Here is a 16,248-nt window from a genome sequence, read left to right on the forward strand (position 1 = left end):
CAGGCACCTCAGGGAGAGAATGAGCCCTGCCCACCTTGGCCACAAATGCAGCCCCTTCCCTGGCACGGGCGGCTGGGCACCACTGGGCCCCTTGGTGGAGACGGCTGCCAAGCCACAAAGAACGAGGTGTTCCGGGAAAAAAGGACGTGAGCTGCATTTTCCAGCTGTGTTCTATTCGGCAGCAAGACTGCAGGCACGCTCGGCCGGCACCCCCGCCACACGCGGCCCACCCCGTGGACACAGCCCCGCCTTGGCCGGCTGGAGACGCAGAGGCACCCAGTTCAGAGGGCCAGACGGCCGCCGCCACCCCAGACAGCGGCAGGACAAACGGGATGTTTTCATTCCAGAGTGCTCCGCGGGCTGGGCCCGTCTGGGTTCCCACTGCTGGCGCTGGCCACTGCAGAGTGTTCCGGAAAGGAAAATGTGCATCTCCATCCAAAATGGCTTCCTCACTTGAAACCAAGCCTCAGCCAGGGCCTCCCTCAAGAGCCAGGGTCTCAAGAGCTGTGGGGGAGCACGGGTGGCGGCAGAAGCACACCCCATCCCACGGGCAGCGCGTGGGGGCGGGAGCCACGTCCTCCAGGCCCCCCAGCCAGCTGTCAGAAGACGATGGCCAGCAACGAGCCACCCAGGGCCAAGGCAGAGCAACAGAGAGAGGAGGCAGCAGGCCCCACAGGAGACGCACTGGTCTCAGGCCCCGGGAGAGCCACAGGATGAGCCTGCAGAGAAGCAGGAGAGGGAAACTGAGTCTCACCGACACCATGTGCCTATGCTGCAGCAAGATCACCAGGGTGTGCCGTGCACGTGATGGTGGAGCCAGCAGCAGGGCTGATGTGGGGGGCACCAAGCAGCTCTCGTAGCCTTGGATTTCAGGGGTGCCCCATCACCCCAGGTCACAGAACAAGGTGAACATGGGAAGTGACACCTTTTAGTCACACCTCAAAGCTTCACTGTGTCACAAATCCGTACCTGAATGCATCAAAAACACAAATGCACAAAACTGACACCCAAACACCAGAGGAGCATGTCAGGGGTCCCGACTCCCAACAGCTGCATGGCGCTGTGAAGACACCTCTGAGGTCAGAGCAGAGGGGGCAGCAAGGCTTCTGGACCTCGGGGCCTCCCTGCAGCCGGAGCTCAGGGCTGTGCAGGAGTCTGCCCCCTCAGGCTCACCTGCACCCCGTGCCCTGTGACGGGAGCTCAGGGCTGTGCAGGAGTGCCCCCCCCCCCCGGCATTTGGTCTGAACAACGCAGTGACTGGCACACATGCTCAGGGTTCCTCTCTCCTCGCTTCTGTTCTGTCGGCAGGGCAGGTCCCAAAGACCCATCAGCCAGTGGCCAGTGCTTGGGGACAAGGTAATGGGCTCTGAGGACATGGACAGAATGGAGCCAAGGGACCACCCTGGCAATGGTTACAGTTACTGTGGCCCCAGCGCTGAGCCCTGTGGACACGCCCACAACCCCAGAAGGGACATCCATCTGCGGTGCCCACCATACGAGTGAGGAGACTAAAGCTCGGGAAGGCTGAGAAACGCGGCCAAAGTCACACAGGAAATGGAGGAGCTGGGATTGAACCAGGTCTGATTCAGGGCCAGGGTCCCGACTGCTGGGTCCCCACGCCTCGCTCCCAAAACCAGACAGGAAGTCAGCGGGAAGAACCCCAGCACAGATAGCAGATCGACACCCGAGGACGGAGCTGCAGGAAACGGCCGAGCCAGCAGCTGAGGCCAGAGCCCAGAGCCCACCCAGTCCCACTCAGTCCCAAAGGGGTGCCCCCCACCGCCACTTGTATGAACCAGGCCCCTGTGTGCAGCACTGGAGGTATGCCCCAGAGCGCGCTGATGCAATCACCTCTCCGTCACAACTCACCAGCCGTGTGACCCTAGGAAGTGACTTAACCTCAGCGAGTCTCAGTTCCCTGGTCTATAAAATGGGACCAAGAGCTTCTAACCCCATAGCATCATGGGGATGGAAGGTGACATAGGACAGGAAGGGCTTAGCAAGGAGCCCAGCACGTGGCAACCACAGAGGGAGAGGATGACCCAGTGGTGGGGAGCGGGGTGCACACCCCCAGCTATTTTCAGAGATTTCAACTCGGTGGTTTCTAGTGTGTTCTCAAGGTTGTGCAACCAGCACCACTGTCTGATTCCACAACATTCTCAGCCCAAACAGAAACACCTCTCCTACCCAGCTAGACACGCTAGTCTGCTTTCTGGTTCCATACATTTGCCTGTTCTGGACATTTCCTACCAGTGAAATCACTCGACACGTGGCCTCTTATGTCTGCCTTCTTTCACGTAACATGTCTTCAAGGCTTGTACAGGTTGGAGCAGGTGTCAGGGCTCCGTTCCTGTTAACGGCTGAGTAATACTCCAGCGGATTGGCAGACCACGTTCGGTTCCTCTGTTCTTCTGTTGCTGGACACCTGTGCTGTCTCCACGTTCCGGCTACTATGAATCCTGCCGCTGTGAACATTTGTGTACAAATTTCTGTGTGGACCCAAGTTTCACTTCTCTTGGGCAGACACCTAGGAGCAGAATGGCTGGGTCCTACCGAGGAGCCGGCAGACCGCCCTCCAGAGGGCCGCCCCATTCTGCGTCCCACCAGCGTTGGGTGGGTGGTCCGATTTCTCCACATCCTCAAGACGCTGGCTACCATCTGTCTGCGACAGCCGTCCACATGCGCATGAGGGGCATCTCACTGCGGTTTGATCTGCGTTTCCCTGAAAGCCACATGTTGAGCTTCTTTTCACGTGCTTACTGGTTATCTGTCTCTTTTTTGGAGGTATGTCTGCTCAGATCCTTCACCCATTTTTTAATTGGACCCTTGATCTCACTCACGTTGAGAATACATAAAACCCTTGTTGTCGCTGTTTTTAATCAACGTTCTGGCTACGAGTCCCTCACCACGTAAAAGGCTTGCACACGCTCTCCACCTGGCAGCTGTTTGGCAGGTGGGCTCACTCTCCTAGAGGTGGCGGTCCTCACTACTAGCGGCACCACCCAGCTCCTGAGGGTTGCTGGAACTGTGGGTGCTCCGGTGTTGGTACCTTCAAGTACCTGAGTGTTGCAGATGCAGCCCAAGCCTCCCCGTTCACCTTCCCGCCCAGGCAAGGGGCCCTCCTACAGCGTGTCCTCCTGTCGACAGCTCTGGCAAATGTGCATTCCGTGTCCCCTTGGGAAACTACGGCTACACATGCATTTGTATTCTGAATTCCAAGGGCTGGCTGTGCACCTCAGGGGACATGAGTGTGAGAGAAGCTGGGCGTGGAGGATGCCCAGATCCTCCTGAGACCCATCTCCACCCAGCAGCCAGTGTTCTGTGCCTCTTCCGTCTGGGACCCTTCAATGCTGTCCCCAACAGTTGCCTGGATAAAGGCCTCACCTCCCACGCCTCCATCACCTGGGGCCTCAGAGACTCCTCCAGGCTGTCCCTTGTCTGGGACGCTCTCTCTCAGACCTTCCAATGTCACCTACACTGGGGGTCCTTCCAGGTAGCCCCTCCAAAGCAGCCCCCTCCCCATCATCTGTATATTTGGCTTAACATCAGCTTCCCGGTGAGAATTGAGCCTCAGAGACTCCAGACACAGGGCCTGGCATGCAGCAGCCAGGCTCTCTGCCTGCTGAGGGCTCAGGGAGGGGACCCTCTGTAGTCTGGCCAGTCCAAGGCAGCCTAACAGGTCACGCACACACCAGGCCCGCAGTCTGCTCCCAATGCCCACCTTCCCTCGCACCCATGAGCTATGCAGATGCTAGAGGCCTAGCCTCCTCCAGTCTCCCGGACTCTCCTGCCATTCAGGGGCACGGGCGGGGAAGGGTGAGGCCCTAAATACCCCCCAGGTGACAAAAGACCCTAAGGCCCTGATATTTCCATCAACGAACCAAGTCCCTCCTGCCTCAAACCTAGTCCTAGACCGGTGGCTGAAGTTAGCAGCGCACAGCCCTGACAAGTGGTTGGCCCAAAGCAACCACACCTGGAACTGACCGACAGGCGACATGTGGAGCAGCACCCTCACATATGAACTTGCCCCGGTGACGAACATTCTCAGTCTCTGCGGTCCTGTCCAACGCAGGAGCCAATGGTCAGAAGCGCCTCCAGAGGATGTGAAATGTGGCTTGCCATACAACACGGCTCTGGAGCAACTGTCCGGCTACAGGAAACAGACACAGGGGATGCCACCATGGAGCGGACACAGGCGCAGTCCAAACCCAGCTGCTCTTGGAGCCAGTTTCAACAAGTTGCATGAGGAAGGGAAAAGATGAGGGAGAGTGGACACCTCATCAGAAGACAAAAGACACGGACTAATTGCACCATGTGGACCTTATTTGGATCCTAATTCAAACGACTGAAAAAAAAAAAACGGAGACAACAAAAAACCTAAACACGCTGGCACGGACGGGATTGGGGAATCGCTCACGGTCTTAGGTGTGACCACGGTGTGGCCAGACACCCCAAAATGCTTATACGTCAAAGGACAGGACAGCTGGCAACTGCTTCAAAGACAGACAGAGGTGGGGCATGGAGAGGCAGGACAGAGGGCGACGGGTCCATGAAGCTCAGCACACAATTTTGTCTACTTCTTCTGGGTCTGTTCAAATTCTCTACATAAAGCTTTAAAAACGGGACAACAGCAACACTTTGCTGAGTAACGTCATCTGTCTCAGGCTTCCTCCAGCAGCACCGTTAACCCAGGCAAGGGTTACCCAGGTCTGGCTCATGACAGAGGTACCAGGCCTGAACCCAGCAGGACCAGGAGAGAACCCAGTTTCCCTTGGGTTCCTGGTCCCCAGCCTCCAGAAATCTCCCAGAGGCAGCTTCGGGGTGTAAAGAACAGCATGGGGTCTCCTCCGTTCCCCATCCACTTGTGTCTCAGGGTTCCATCGCAAGCTCAGAGGGGCCAGCAACCCCGGGAATCCTGCCGGCTCAGGCCGGGCCAGGCCACCAGCTCCCAGGACCTCCAAAACCCAGGAGCAGATCCTACAGAGACACACGCAAAGCAACAGTCTTGGGCTCCATCACTGTGCCCAAGAGGCTCCAGAGCCTGAACCTGCTGCAGGCCCCTGACTGAGCCACCTGTACTGTTTACTTCCTACCCAGCTCAGCACCAGCTGCTGGGGAAGCAGAGAATAACCAGAAGAAACCAGGCCTGACCTCAGCAGCTCCCACCCCACCAGAGATGGAGGTATCTTCACCACGGTATCCAGAAACAAAGAGCGGAGGGGTGGGGCTGGGGGGGGTCTGATCCAATTATGCTGGTGCAGGCAAGAGGCCCATCTCCACAGAGACAGAGGGGATGGTGAATGCTCAAGGGGTCAGGTAGCAAAGCGACAGGCGCAGTGTGACCCCAGCACACACACACCCCCCATCCTGCCCCGGGCCATGGCTCCCAGCTGATCCTGGAGAACCTGCTCTTCCCCTACCCCCATCCCACTCACCAAAGCCCCAAGGACATCCAGACCACCCAGGAGAAATACCCACCCCTACTTCACTCACTTACTCCCCAACATCCAAACTCATCTGAACACTGACCATGGGGTCACCTAATTAAAGGTGGCCATACAATGGAGGTACCCAGGGAATATTACAGAACCAAATTCCAGGACCCATCCCCAGATTTCACAAGCCTGAGGATGTTAAATGCTCCCCAGCGGATTCTAGCATGTGGCCAAGGACAGATGGGAGTCCTGGCTTCGGTAGCTGAAAGTGCCCAAGAAATCCAAAGAGGGCCATGGGAATGCAGATCAGCAGGCCCTGAGCCTGGCCCTAGCCCGAGGACAACTGTCTGCAAATCCGGATCCCCTGCACCCTGTCCATTCCAACTTCGGTTCCTGAGCATCTCCGTCAATCCCAGCTCTGCCATGTGCTGGCCACGGCTTGTTACCTGGGCAAGTCACATCCCCTGAGTCTGTTTTCTCGTGTGTAAAAGAGTTTTGTTTTGTTTTTTAAAGATTTTATTTATCCTTGAGAGACAGAGGAGGAGAGAGAGAGAGAGGGAGAGAGAGAAGCAGATGGAGAAGCAGGCTCCCAAGGAGCAGGGAGCCCGATGCGGGACTCGATCCCAGAACCCTGGGATCATGACCTGGGCCGAAGGCAGACAGACGCTTAACCATCTGAGCCACCCAGGCGCCGTAGAGGAGTTTTCACTACCTATGCCTCAGAGGGCTAGGGGAGGGTCACAGCCAGAGCGGGGCACAGGGCTCACAAAACACCTGAAAACAGCTCTTCAGCGTTTTAAACTACTCCTACAACCCTACCTGCCCACTCTCCCCAGGATCATATCAGAGCCCTCTGAGCCCAGCCCACCTCCCCACAACTCCCTTTTAGTGCCACACTAGGGTGTACCTTAACACCCACACATGACCAAATGCAGCCTCCGGACCTTGCACACACGGTTCCCTCCTCCCGTCCTGAGGCCACCTTGTCACTCCTCCTTAAGCATCAGGCCAAGTCTTACACATCTTTCAAATCTTTGTCCAGACACCTCTTCCGGGAAGCCTTCCCCGCCATCCCAGACAAAGCTCTCCTCCTCCAAGCTTCCTGCTGCAGGCCTCCCAGGTGCAGAGCATCCCCCAGGCCAGGCTGCATTCTATTAGTCCCTAATTAGCGTGTAAGTGCCGGCCGGTTGCCTTCAAACACCTTCCATCCCGCCCCCGCGCGCTGTCTCAGGTTCCCCCATCAACTCGCGATTGCGGAGCCCCCCAGGTGGGGCATTTCTGCGTTCAGAGAAACCGGGATACTTCTGCTTCGCCCCGGCCCAGGCCAGGGGGGCTAAGGACCGCCCGCGGTCCCGGGTGTTCCTTATTTAGTCGGGCCGACCTCACTTTGCTGGAGCCTCGCCCTGGGAGAGGCCTGGCCCGCACTCCGTTTCCCCTTCGGAGGCCGGGGACGCGCCCACGCCCTGCGAGGCCCGCCAGGCCGGCGGCCTGCCCGGCCGGGCCTCTCCCCGGAGCCGAGGGTACAGGCGCGCCGAGACCGCCCCACGCCCCGGGCGCCCCCGAGTCCCGGCGCCATGGCAACCGCCCGGCCCGCGGCGCGGGTTGGCGGGGTACTCACAGCGCGGTGGCGTCGGCGGGGATGCGCAGCGCGGGTCCGAGCGTCCGCAGTCCGCGGCCGGAGCAGTTGACGCGGCAGGCGGAGCCGGGCTCCGGGCCGCAGAGGCAGGGGGGCGCGCACGGCCTGCAGCCGCGCCCGGGGCCCCCCGCCAGCGCCGCGAGCCACAGGCCCAGGCCCAGGGCAAGCGCCAGGCGGGCGGGCGCGGCGGGCGGCATCGTCAGGGCAGCGCGCGCATGGCCCCGGCCCGGCCCCGAGCCCCCCCGAGCCCCCGAGCCCGCCCGGCGCCGGTGGCCGCGGCTCAGGCGGGGCCCGCGGACGGCATGGCGGGGCGCGGGGCGGGATCCGGCAGCGGCCGCGGCCTGTCTACCTGCGCGACGCCCGCTCGGCGCTCGGGCCCGGCCGCGCTCTGCGTCCACCGCCGGCCAGTCGCGCGCTCGCGCTGCAGTGCGGGCCCGCAGCCGCCGCTCCTCCTCCTCCTCCTCCCGGCGCGGCGCGGGGCGGCCGGGGCGGGGCGGGGCGGCCCGGAGGCCCCGCCCCTCGCTCCGCAGGGCGGTCGCGCACGGGGGCGGGGCGTCATCGGGCCCCGCCCCTCCTCGCTCATGGGGTGGGCGGGGCGTAGCGCGGTCGCCGGCTCTCCTCCGCCGGGAGCGGCGGTGGCGGCTGCTGGGCCTCTGCGTTGCTGCCCTTCCGCGCCCTCCCGCGCCCTCCGGCCTCAAGTCCCCGCCGTGTCCGCGCCCCTCTGCCCTCCGCAGCCGCGAGCGTCACGGCTGTGTCAATACCAGCAATGATAACCCCCCTCTGTCCCATTGCGTCTCCGCCGTGTTCCAAGCGCCTGGCACATGGTAGGCGCTCGGGAAAAACGCACGGCGTCCTCTCTTACCGTTCCTCCAGAGCGCCGGCGCGGTGTGGGGGCCAGTGCCCGCTGTCACAGAGGCGACGCCCGAGGCGGGCCTCAGCGGGAGTAGGGGGGCCAGGGCAGCATCTCCGCCGCGCACCTGCCGGCGGAGGGCAGGAAGCTGCCTCTGCGGCCAGCGCACCTGCGTCCCACCAAATGTAAAAACGACGCACTCTCGTGGCTCTCGGGGCTGGGGGTGGGGAATGGAGAGTAACTGCTAGTGGGTATGAGGTGGATGCTTGACCTAAGCTGGCCGAGTGGTCACAGGAAGAAGTCCGCAGACTCCCACATGGGGGAGGACCCTATCCCACTGTCCTGAGACCTGGTGCCAGGCTACATCCCAAGACTTCGAGACTCCCTTTCTGTGTTCTCTCTCTTTAAACTAGCTGGTGAACCTCAACTAAACCCACAAGTGCTGGGCCCATGTCCTGCTGCCTCTCACTGGGAGAGTCCAAGCAGGCTCACTGTGGGACACCGGCAGCTCTGCGATTCACCTCGGCATGAGTTGGCACCCAAATCCCTCACTGTCCTCATCTGTGTAATGGAAATAGCAAACCAATGTCTTAGGGCTGAGGGAGGATTGCATCCAGCTCAGGGCCAGCTCTCAGGAAAGATCCAAGAAAGAACGGGTGGGGTTCCTGTGCAGGCAAAGGCCAGGGATAAACAGGGACTAGGTCGCCTGCCATGTGCTGGCAGTCAAAGGACCCAGAAACAAGGAGAGGATCTCCAGGTGGCCTGGGGGGGGGTGTTAGTCCAGCTCTGGCAGCTGTGGTCCCTTCTCAGGGCTCAACTCCCACAACGCCCTTTGTCTCCAACTCTGAGCCTCTTGGACCAATTCCCCAGGGGGAAGAGGGAGGGACTGTAGAGCCTGCGAAACTCTTGGGCTTCAGGAAAGTTTTTATGCAGAGTCACAGAGGAAGTGCTTGGGAACCCAGTTTGGAAACACTGGTATGAGGTCTAAGCCAAGGTGGGGTTGATGGGATGAGGCAGGGGAAGGGGGGAGGAGCCCTAGGACTGGGAAGAGAAGGAGGAGGCTCAGAGGTTGCCCTGCCTGGCCGTTGGGTCCTGGGATGGGTGGAGATGCCCTCGGGGAGGAGACACGTGGAGGGAAAGTTGAGGAGGAGGTTCTGGACACGTGGCAACTGAGGTCACTTGAGAAGGTGCCCAGAGTGCAACTGAAGCCAGGGTGTGAAGCTGGGAAGGGGTGAGCAGACCTGGGGCAGATGAAAAACTCCAGAGGCAGGGAACCTCATCCTAGAAGAGAAGAAAGAGGGCTGGGAGGGAGTCCGAGCAAGAGCGCCCCAGAGAAGTAGGAGGAAACTGAGGCACAGCATGTGGAGGTCAAGGGAAAGGCTACAGGGGAGAAGCCAGCAGGGGCTCGGGCTGCAGGAACAGAGTTAGGGCTGGGACAGTGCAGCCGCACATCGCCCCTTGGTCCTCCCTCACTGCACAGCCCCTCATGTACCCCCACTTGGGTCTTCTAGCACCCTCTACAGCCTCCCACCTCCTAGCCTTTCCCCATATTGTTCCCTTTGCCTGGAACACTTTTCCATCCCACCTCCATGATTATTCATGCTTGCAGACTCAGCTGAGGTGCCTCCTCCAGGAAGCTTCCCCAGCCCCTATTCTATGTGCTGATTTGCATCACACATTCAGGGGACACATATTTATGAGTTATCTACTGCAGGCAGAACACTTGTCCCCAGGTATGTCAGTGCCCCTACTCCTCAGGGTCATCCTGTACCTCAATCCTGCCATGTCACCTGAGCAAAGCTGAAGGCATGGAGTTCACCCATGACCTTTACTGAGGGCACCTTGAGTGGAGGGGTTAGATAGGAAGCCAGATGCCAGCAGGTTGGTGACAAGTGAGGGAGTGTAGACGTGGCATGTGGCCCATTGTTTCTAGAAGCTTAGATGTGAGAGGAAAGCGCAGTGGCAAAGGTTTTTTTCTTAACGTAGTAGAGACTTGAGGTTTCCACGCTGAGGGAAGAGTGCCAGCAGAGAGGGAGAAGTGAATGAGACAGCGAGAGAGCACAGGGAGTGGATCAGTGGTGAGAGCTTCTTGAGAGATGAGAGGAGGAAACTCACATCCTTCACTTCTCCGTCATTCATTCACTGTCTTATTCCACTGAGTCTTCACAACTCTGGGAGCTGGCTACTAGTCCTATTCCCTTTATTGAATGAGGTAACTGGGGTGTCTGGCTGGCTCGGTGGTTGGAGCGTGGGACTCTTGATCTCAGGGTCATGACTTCAAGCCCCACATTGGGTGTAGAGCTGACATAAAAGAAAAAGAAAAAAATAAATAAGGTTACTAAGCCACAGAAAGTTTAAGAAATTTGCCAGGTCACACAGAAAGTAAGTGGCATTTCTGGGATTATATTTCCAACCTAAGCTTTTAATTCCAGTCAAGTGACAAAGTCAAGATAAGGGAAGACAGACCCATAAGAAACAGATGCAAAATGAGAAAAACAGATTAATCAAGTCTAAATGAAGTTTTGAAGGTGGTTGTGGAGTACATGCAATTGTTTCTAAAGGATTTCTGAAATAGGACATGCTTAAGCAAGAAATTATCTGGAAATGAAATTCTAGACTAGTTCAACAAACAGAGAAAATAAAATGTGCCAAAGATCTTGTTAGATTCGGAGAGGAGGACATTGGAAGATTCTTTAATTATTGATAAAATAGATTTTAAGGTGGGATTTTTAAAGTTTTTTTTTTATTTGTTTGTTTAAGTTACCTCTGCACCCAGTGTGGGGCTTGAACTCACAACCCCAAGCTCAAAAGCTGCATGCTTTTCCAGCTGAGCCAGCCAGGCACCCCTTAAAGTTTTTAATTAATAGTTAATGAGGGGTGCCTGGGTGGCTCAGTTGCTTAAGCATCTGGCTCTCGATTTCAGTTCAGGTCATGATCTCAGGGTCGTGAGATGGGGCCCAGCATCGGGCTCTGTGCGGGGCATGGAACCTGCTTAAGATTCTCTCTCTCCCTCTCTGCCCCTCCCCACCTCTTTCCCTCTCTCCTTCTTAAACAAACAAACAAACAAACAAAAAATAGTTAATGATAACTGTTAGCATAAAAGGGAAAACTTGGAGAGGGTGGACACAAGAAAACCTGATCGGCCCAGGAAAGGATTACAAAAGAAAATAATGGATCAATATATTAAACAGAACAGGCAAAACAAGACCAAGCACATGAGTGATCATAATAAATGTAAATTAGTTAAATTTCCCTACTAAAGAACAAGGATTCTTATAATGAGAAGACATACTAAATCCAAGTAAATGTTGTTTTTCAGGGACAAAACTAAGACAAATAACAAAGAATAGGAAAATAAAGACATAAAGAAGGTAGGTTGGAAGTTTAATACCAGGAAAATAGAACTAAAGCAAAAGATTAAAAAAAGGGGGGGTCCTACTGAGCTGCTCTGCAAGTCACCATGCCGCATGGAAGTCAAAGCCGCACCTCCCGCATGGCCCCTCCGGCCAGCCGGGCACCTCAGATGAGAGCGGCGCCTAGACCAGCGCCGGCAGCTCAGCCTCCGGCAGCGGCTCCACCAGCTGCTGTTGGCTCACCTGCTGCTGTGCCCCGGCAGCCAGGGCTCATGGCCCAGATGGCAACCACTGCAGTTGGCGTGGCTGTGGGCTCTGCTGTCGGGCACACGATAGGTCATGCCATCACTGGGCGCTTCAGTGGAGGAGGCAATGCTGAGCCTTCAAGGCCTGACATCACTTACCAGGAGCTTCAGGGAACTCAGCCGGCATACCAGGAGCAGCAGCAGTTTGGCCCATGCCGCTATGAGATGAAACAGTTTCTGGAGTGTGCCCAGAACCAGGGTGACCTGAAGCTTTGTGAAGGTTTCAGCGAGGTGCTGAAACAGTGCAGATTTGCAAATGGATTAGCCTAATCAAGAAGTTCAAATTGAAGATAAGGAAAATCATCTCTCATAACCAAGTTAATTTAGCATAAAAATATAATTGATGGTGAATGGTGAATATATAAAGTGTAAAACCACCAGTTAAGCTTCTCCTTCATCATTAAATACAGCTTTCTTCAGAATTGGAATAAAAAAGGTTGTTCTTACTGTATAGAAGTTCATTGAGATGGTTTGAATTTGGGGTTGGGCAGTTATTTGTGTGCCTCCTTAAATCACCGTTTGTGATGTTCTCATTTGTGAATTAGAATAAAGTGATTTTCTCCAGGCGCCTGGGTGGCTCAGTTGGTTAAACGACTGCCTTCGGCTCAGGTCATGATCCTGGAGTCCTGGGATCGAGTCCCGCATCGGGCTCCCTGCTCAGCCGGGAGTCTGCTTCTCCCTCTGACCCTCTTCCCTCTCGTGCTTTCTCTCTCTCTCAAATAAATAAATAAAATCTTTAGAAAAAAAAAGTGATTTTCTCCCCCCAAAAAAGGGGGGGTCCTTTATTTTTACGCTGATGAAAGTTATAATTTGTGTAGAATATGTAGTGACCCATTGCATTCTCAAAAATAGAACATCAGCATACACAACTGAACTATTAGAAATACACAAAATTGGGGCACCTGGGTGGTTCACTTGGTTCAGCGTCTGCCTTCAGCTCAGGTCATGATCTCAGGGTCCTGGGATCGAGCCCTGTGTCAGGCTCCCTGGTTAGTGGGGCCTGCTTCTCCCTCTTTCTCTGCCTGCCACTCCCCCTGCTGGTGTGCTCTCTCCCTGCCTCCCCTCCACACCCCCATCAAATAAATAAATAAAATCTTAAAAAAAAAAAAGGAGATACACAAAATTATTGTGGGAGACTTTTTTACGTCTTCCTTTGAACTTTACAAAGCAAGTAGACAATTTTTTTAAGTCAGTAAAGGTAAAGAGAATTTGAACAGCACAGTTAATACGTTCTATGTTTTGTAACAATATTTTGGCAAGATCAGAGGAAATGATTAGACAAGCAAGTGGTCTTCGGCAGCAATGTTCTCTAAAATGGCTCTGGGTCCTTTCACCTGCTCACTGCACCACATCCTGAGTCTAGCAGAGGCTCCCCCAAGCCCACCCTATCGCAGGGATGCCCCTTGAGCAGACGCCTGAAGAGCTGTCTGCAGAAGATATTGGGCCAGGGCAGGGCACCTTGACAATCCAGGTAATTGAAAGGTAAATGTAGAAGCAAAGGTAAATGTGGAAGCATTATCTTAACTGCAGTGATGGTTCCATGGGTGTATAGATATGTAAAAACTCACCAAATTGTACACTTTATTTTTTTTTAAGTTTTATTTATGTAAGTAATCTCTATACCCAATGTGGGGCTCAAACTCATGACCCTGAGATCAAGTCATGTGCTCTTCCAAGTGGGCCACCCAGGTGCCCCAAATTGTACACTTAAAATACGTGCAGTTAGGGCGCCTGGGTGGCTCAGTTGGTTAAGCAACTGCCTTCGGCTCAGGTCATGATCCTGGAGTCCCTGGATCGAGTCCCGCATCCGGCTCCTTGCTTGGCAGGGAGTCTGCTTCTCCCTCTGACCCTGCCCCCCCATGTGCTTTCTCTCTCTCTCATTCTCTCTCTCTCAAATAAATAAATAAAATCTTAAAAAAATATATGTGCAGTTATTGGATGCCAATTAGAACTCGATAAAGTTGTTTCTTAAATATTTATGGGGCATCTGGGTGGCTCAGTGGGTTAAGCATCTGACTTTGGCTGGGGTCATGATCCCAGAGCCCTGGGCTCAAGCCCCGCATCGGGCTCCCTGCTCAACCGGTAGTCTGCTTCCAACTGAGCCACCAGGCGCCCCAATAAATAAAATCTTTAAATATCTAATACTTATAGTGACAAAAAAGCAGGTCACTGGTAGCCAGGGATAAGAGGTAGGACAAAGGAATTATCACAAAGGGGCATGAGGGAATTTGGGGGGTAATAAAAATGTTTTAGGGGCACCTGGGTGGCTCAGTTGGTTAAGCATCTGCCTTCGGCTCAGGTCATGATTCCAGGGTCCCCGGAACGAGCCCCACACCGGGCTCTCTGCTCATCGGGAAGTCGGCTTCTTCCTCTGCCCCTCCCCACCTTCATGCTCGCACTCTCTCTCTCTCTCTCCCAAATAAATAAATAATTTTTTAAAAAATGTTAGGGCGCCTGGGTGGCTCGGTCGTTGGGTGTCTGCCTTCGGCTCGGGTCGTGGTCCCTGGGTCCTGGGATCGAGCCCCGCGTGGGGCTCCCTGCTCAGCGGGAGGCCTGCTTCTCCCTCTCTCACTCCCCCTGCTTGTGTTCCTTCTCTCGCTGTGTCTCTCTCTGTCGGATAAATGAATGGAATCTTCAAAAAAAACAATGTTTTATATCACAAGTATGGTGGTGGTCAAATAATTCTCCATTTGTCAAAACTCAACAAATTGTATAGTTAAAATTAGTGAATGTCATTGTAGCTAAATTATGCCTCAATTAAGTTGATTTTTAGAGATCTAATCATGTGGAAATTGAAATACCCTCTCTTTTTTATTTTTTATTGTTATGTTAATCACCATACATTACAACATTTGGGCAGGGACACCTGGATGGCTAAGTCAGTTAAGTGCTTTCACCTCAGGTCATGGTCCTGGGATCAAGCCCCCTGTGTTGGGCTCCTTGATCAGCAGGAAGTCTGCTTCTCCCTCCGCCCCTCCCCGCTGCTATGCTCTAGATGCCCTCTCTGTCTCTCTCAAATGAATAAATATAAAATAAATAAGGGTGGCTTAGTGGGTTAAGCATCTGCCTTCGGCTGGGGTCATGATCCCAGGGTCCTGGGATCGAGCCTTGCATCTGGCTCTCCGCTCAGCAGCGAGTCTGCTTCTCCCTCTCCCTCTGTGATCTCTCTCGCTTTCACTCTCTCTCAAATAAATAAAAATAAAATCTTTAAATAAATAAACAAATAATTCTTGGGCAAAAAAATCAAAATGAAAATCAGATTGTATAGAAATGAATAGTAATGAGCATACATCTTACCAAATCTGTGGGGTGCAAAGTTATACATGGAGAGAAACTGATAACATCACTTTTTCTATTATTAAGCATGAAAAATCAAGCTAGTTTATAAACTAAGCATTCATGTCAACATTCTAGAAAAACAACTATAAAATAAACCAAAACAAAATAGAAGAAAATTGAAATCTAAGCGCATATATTAGTTATTTTATGTAAAAACATATGTAAAAACTTACCAAATTATACACTTTTTTTCTTTTAAGTTTTATTTTTTTCAGTAATCTCTACACCCAACATGGGGCTCAAACTCATGACCTTGAGATCAAGAGTCACATGCTCCACTGACTGAGCCAGCCGGGGACCAAGAGCGTAAATTAAAAAAAAAAAAAAAAGAGTAGAATGAATTAATAAAATCAAAAGCTATTTTTTTTATTTATTTGAGAGAGAGAGAATGAGAGACAGAGAGCACGAGAGGGAAGAGGGTCAGAGGGAGAAGCAGACTCCCCGCTGAGCAGGGAGCCCGATGCGGGACTCGATCCCGGGACTCCAGGATCATGACCTGAGCCGAAGGCAGTCGCTTAACCAACTGAGCCACCCAGGCACCCTCAAAAGCTATTTTTAATATTTAAGGCTACTAAGATTATGGGGCGCCTGGGTGGCCCGGTCCATTAAGCGTCTGACTCTTGATTTCAGCTCAGGTCTCAATCTCAGGGTTGTGAGTTCAAGCCCGACATTGAAAAAACAAACAACAACAACAAAAAACCCAAAAGATTTTTTAAAAGAGCCTGCTGGCAAATGTCACTGAGAGATAAAAATAAAATACGAACCGTTACGATTAAGAACATAGGTTTATTCACAGAAATAGAATTAAAAATTACAAAAGAAAATTACATGCAATTGTTTTAAACTTTTGACATCTAGATAGGATCATTATGTGTTAGAACAAGACAAACTATTAAAACTGACTTGGGCAGAAGTAAAAACCCCAAATAGACCAATCATAAAGGAAGAAATTGAAAACATATCAGAGCCATGCCGGGAAAAGACACTTCATCCAGATCTGATTTGGGGAAAATCTTATCAAATGTGCAAAGATCAGGTAATTGTGATGTTATATACATATGTTAATGCATATGTATGCATGAAGCAACGTATTTAGTATAGCATAATTTGAACATCTAAACAAACTGGATAAAGACAGCACAGGAAAAGGAATCCATCGTCCAGTGATTTTTAGGTTTGTCTCAGCCAAGAACCTTTATTTCAGACAAAATCCCAAAACACACAACTTGAATGGTGATGAGGAAGCTGAACAGTGGCTCCCAGACAGATCCAGCTCCTCATCTCCAGAATCTGTGAATGTGACCTTGCCCGGCAAGACACCTTGCAGGTG

The 16,248-nt window shown here is 53.5% G+C and overlaps 2 protein-coding genes across 5 annotated transcripts in view; one reads left to right on the forward strand and one right to left on the reverse strand.

Annotated features, from left to right (window-relative positions):
• Positions 1 to 7,268, reverse strand: part of PKD1 (polycystin 1, transient receptor potential channel interacting) — a 40,862-nt gene extending 33,594 nt beyond the window's left edge. For all 4 annotated transcript variants that reach the window (XR_003523340.2, XM_027613505.2, XM_027613503.2 and 1 more), the window contains exon 1: positions 7,054 to 7,268. Coding sequence is in view for 3 of the 4 variants with exons in the window: in XM_027613505.2 (XP_027469306.2) it covers positions 7,054 to 7,268 (215 nt within the window). In the remaining variant the exon portion in view is untranslated. The remainder of the gene's footprint in view (positions 1 to 7,053) is intronic.
• Positions 7,269 to 11,381: 4,113 nt separating this feature from the next.
• On the forward strand, positions 11,382 to 12,030 carry LOC118356044 (coiled-coil-helix-coiled-coil-helix domain-containing protein 2-like). The gene has a single exon (XM_035722466.1). The coding sequence runs from the start codon at positions 11,382 to 11,384 to the stop codon at positions 11,847 to 11,849; it is 468 nt and encodes a 155-aa protein (XP_035578359.1). The 3' UTR covers positions 11,850 to 12,030.
• Positions 12,031 to 16,248: the final 4,218 nt, after the last annotated feature.

The sequence above is a fragment of the Zalophus californianus genome, chromosome 10 (genome assembly GCF_009762305.2).
Source record: "Zalophus californianus isolate mZalCal1 chromosome 10, mZalCal1.pri.v2, whole genome shotgun sequence".
Taxonomy (NCBI): Eukaryota; Metazoa; Chordata; class Mammalia; order Carnivora; family Otariidae; genus Zalophus; species Zalophus californianus.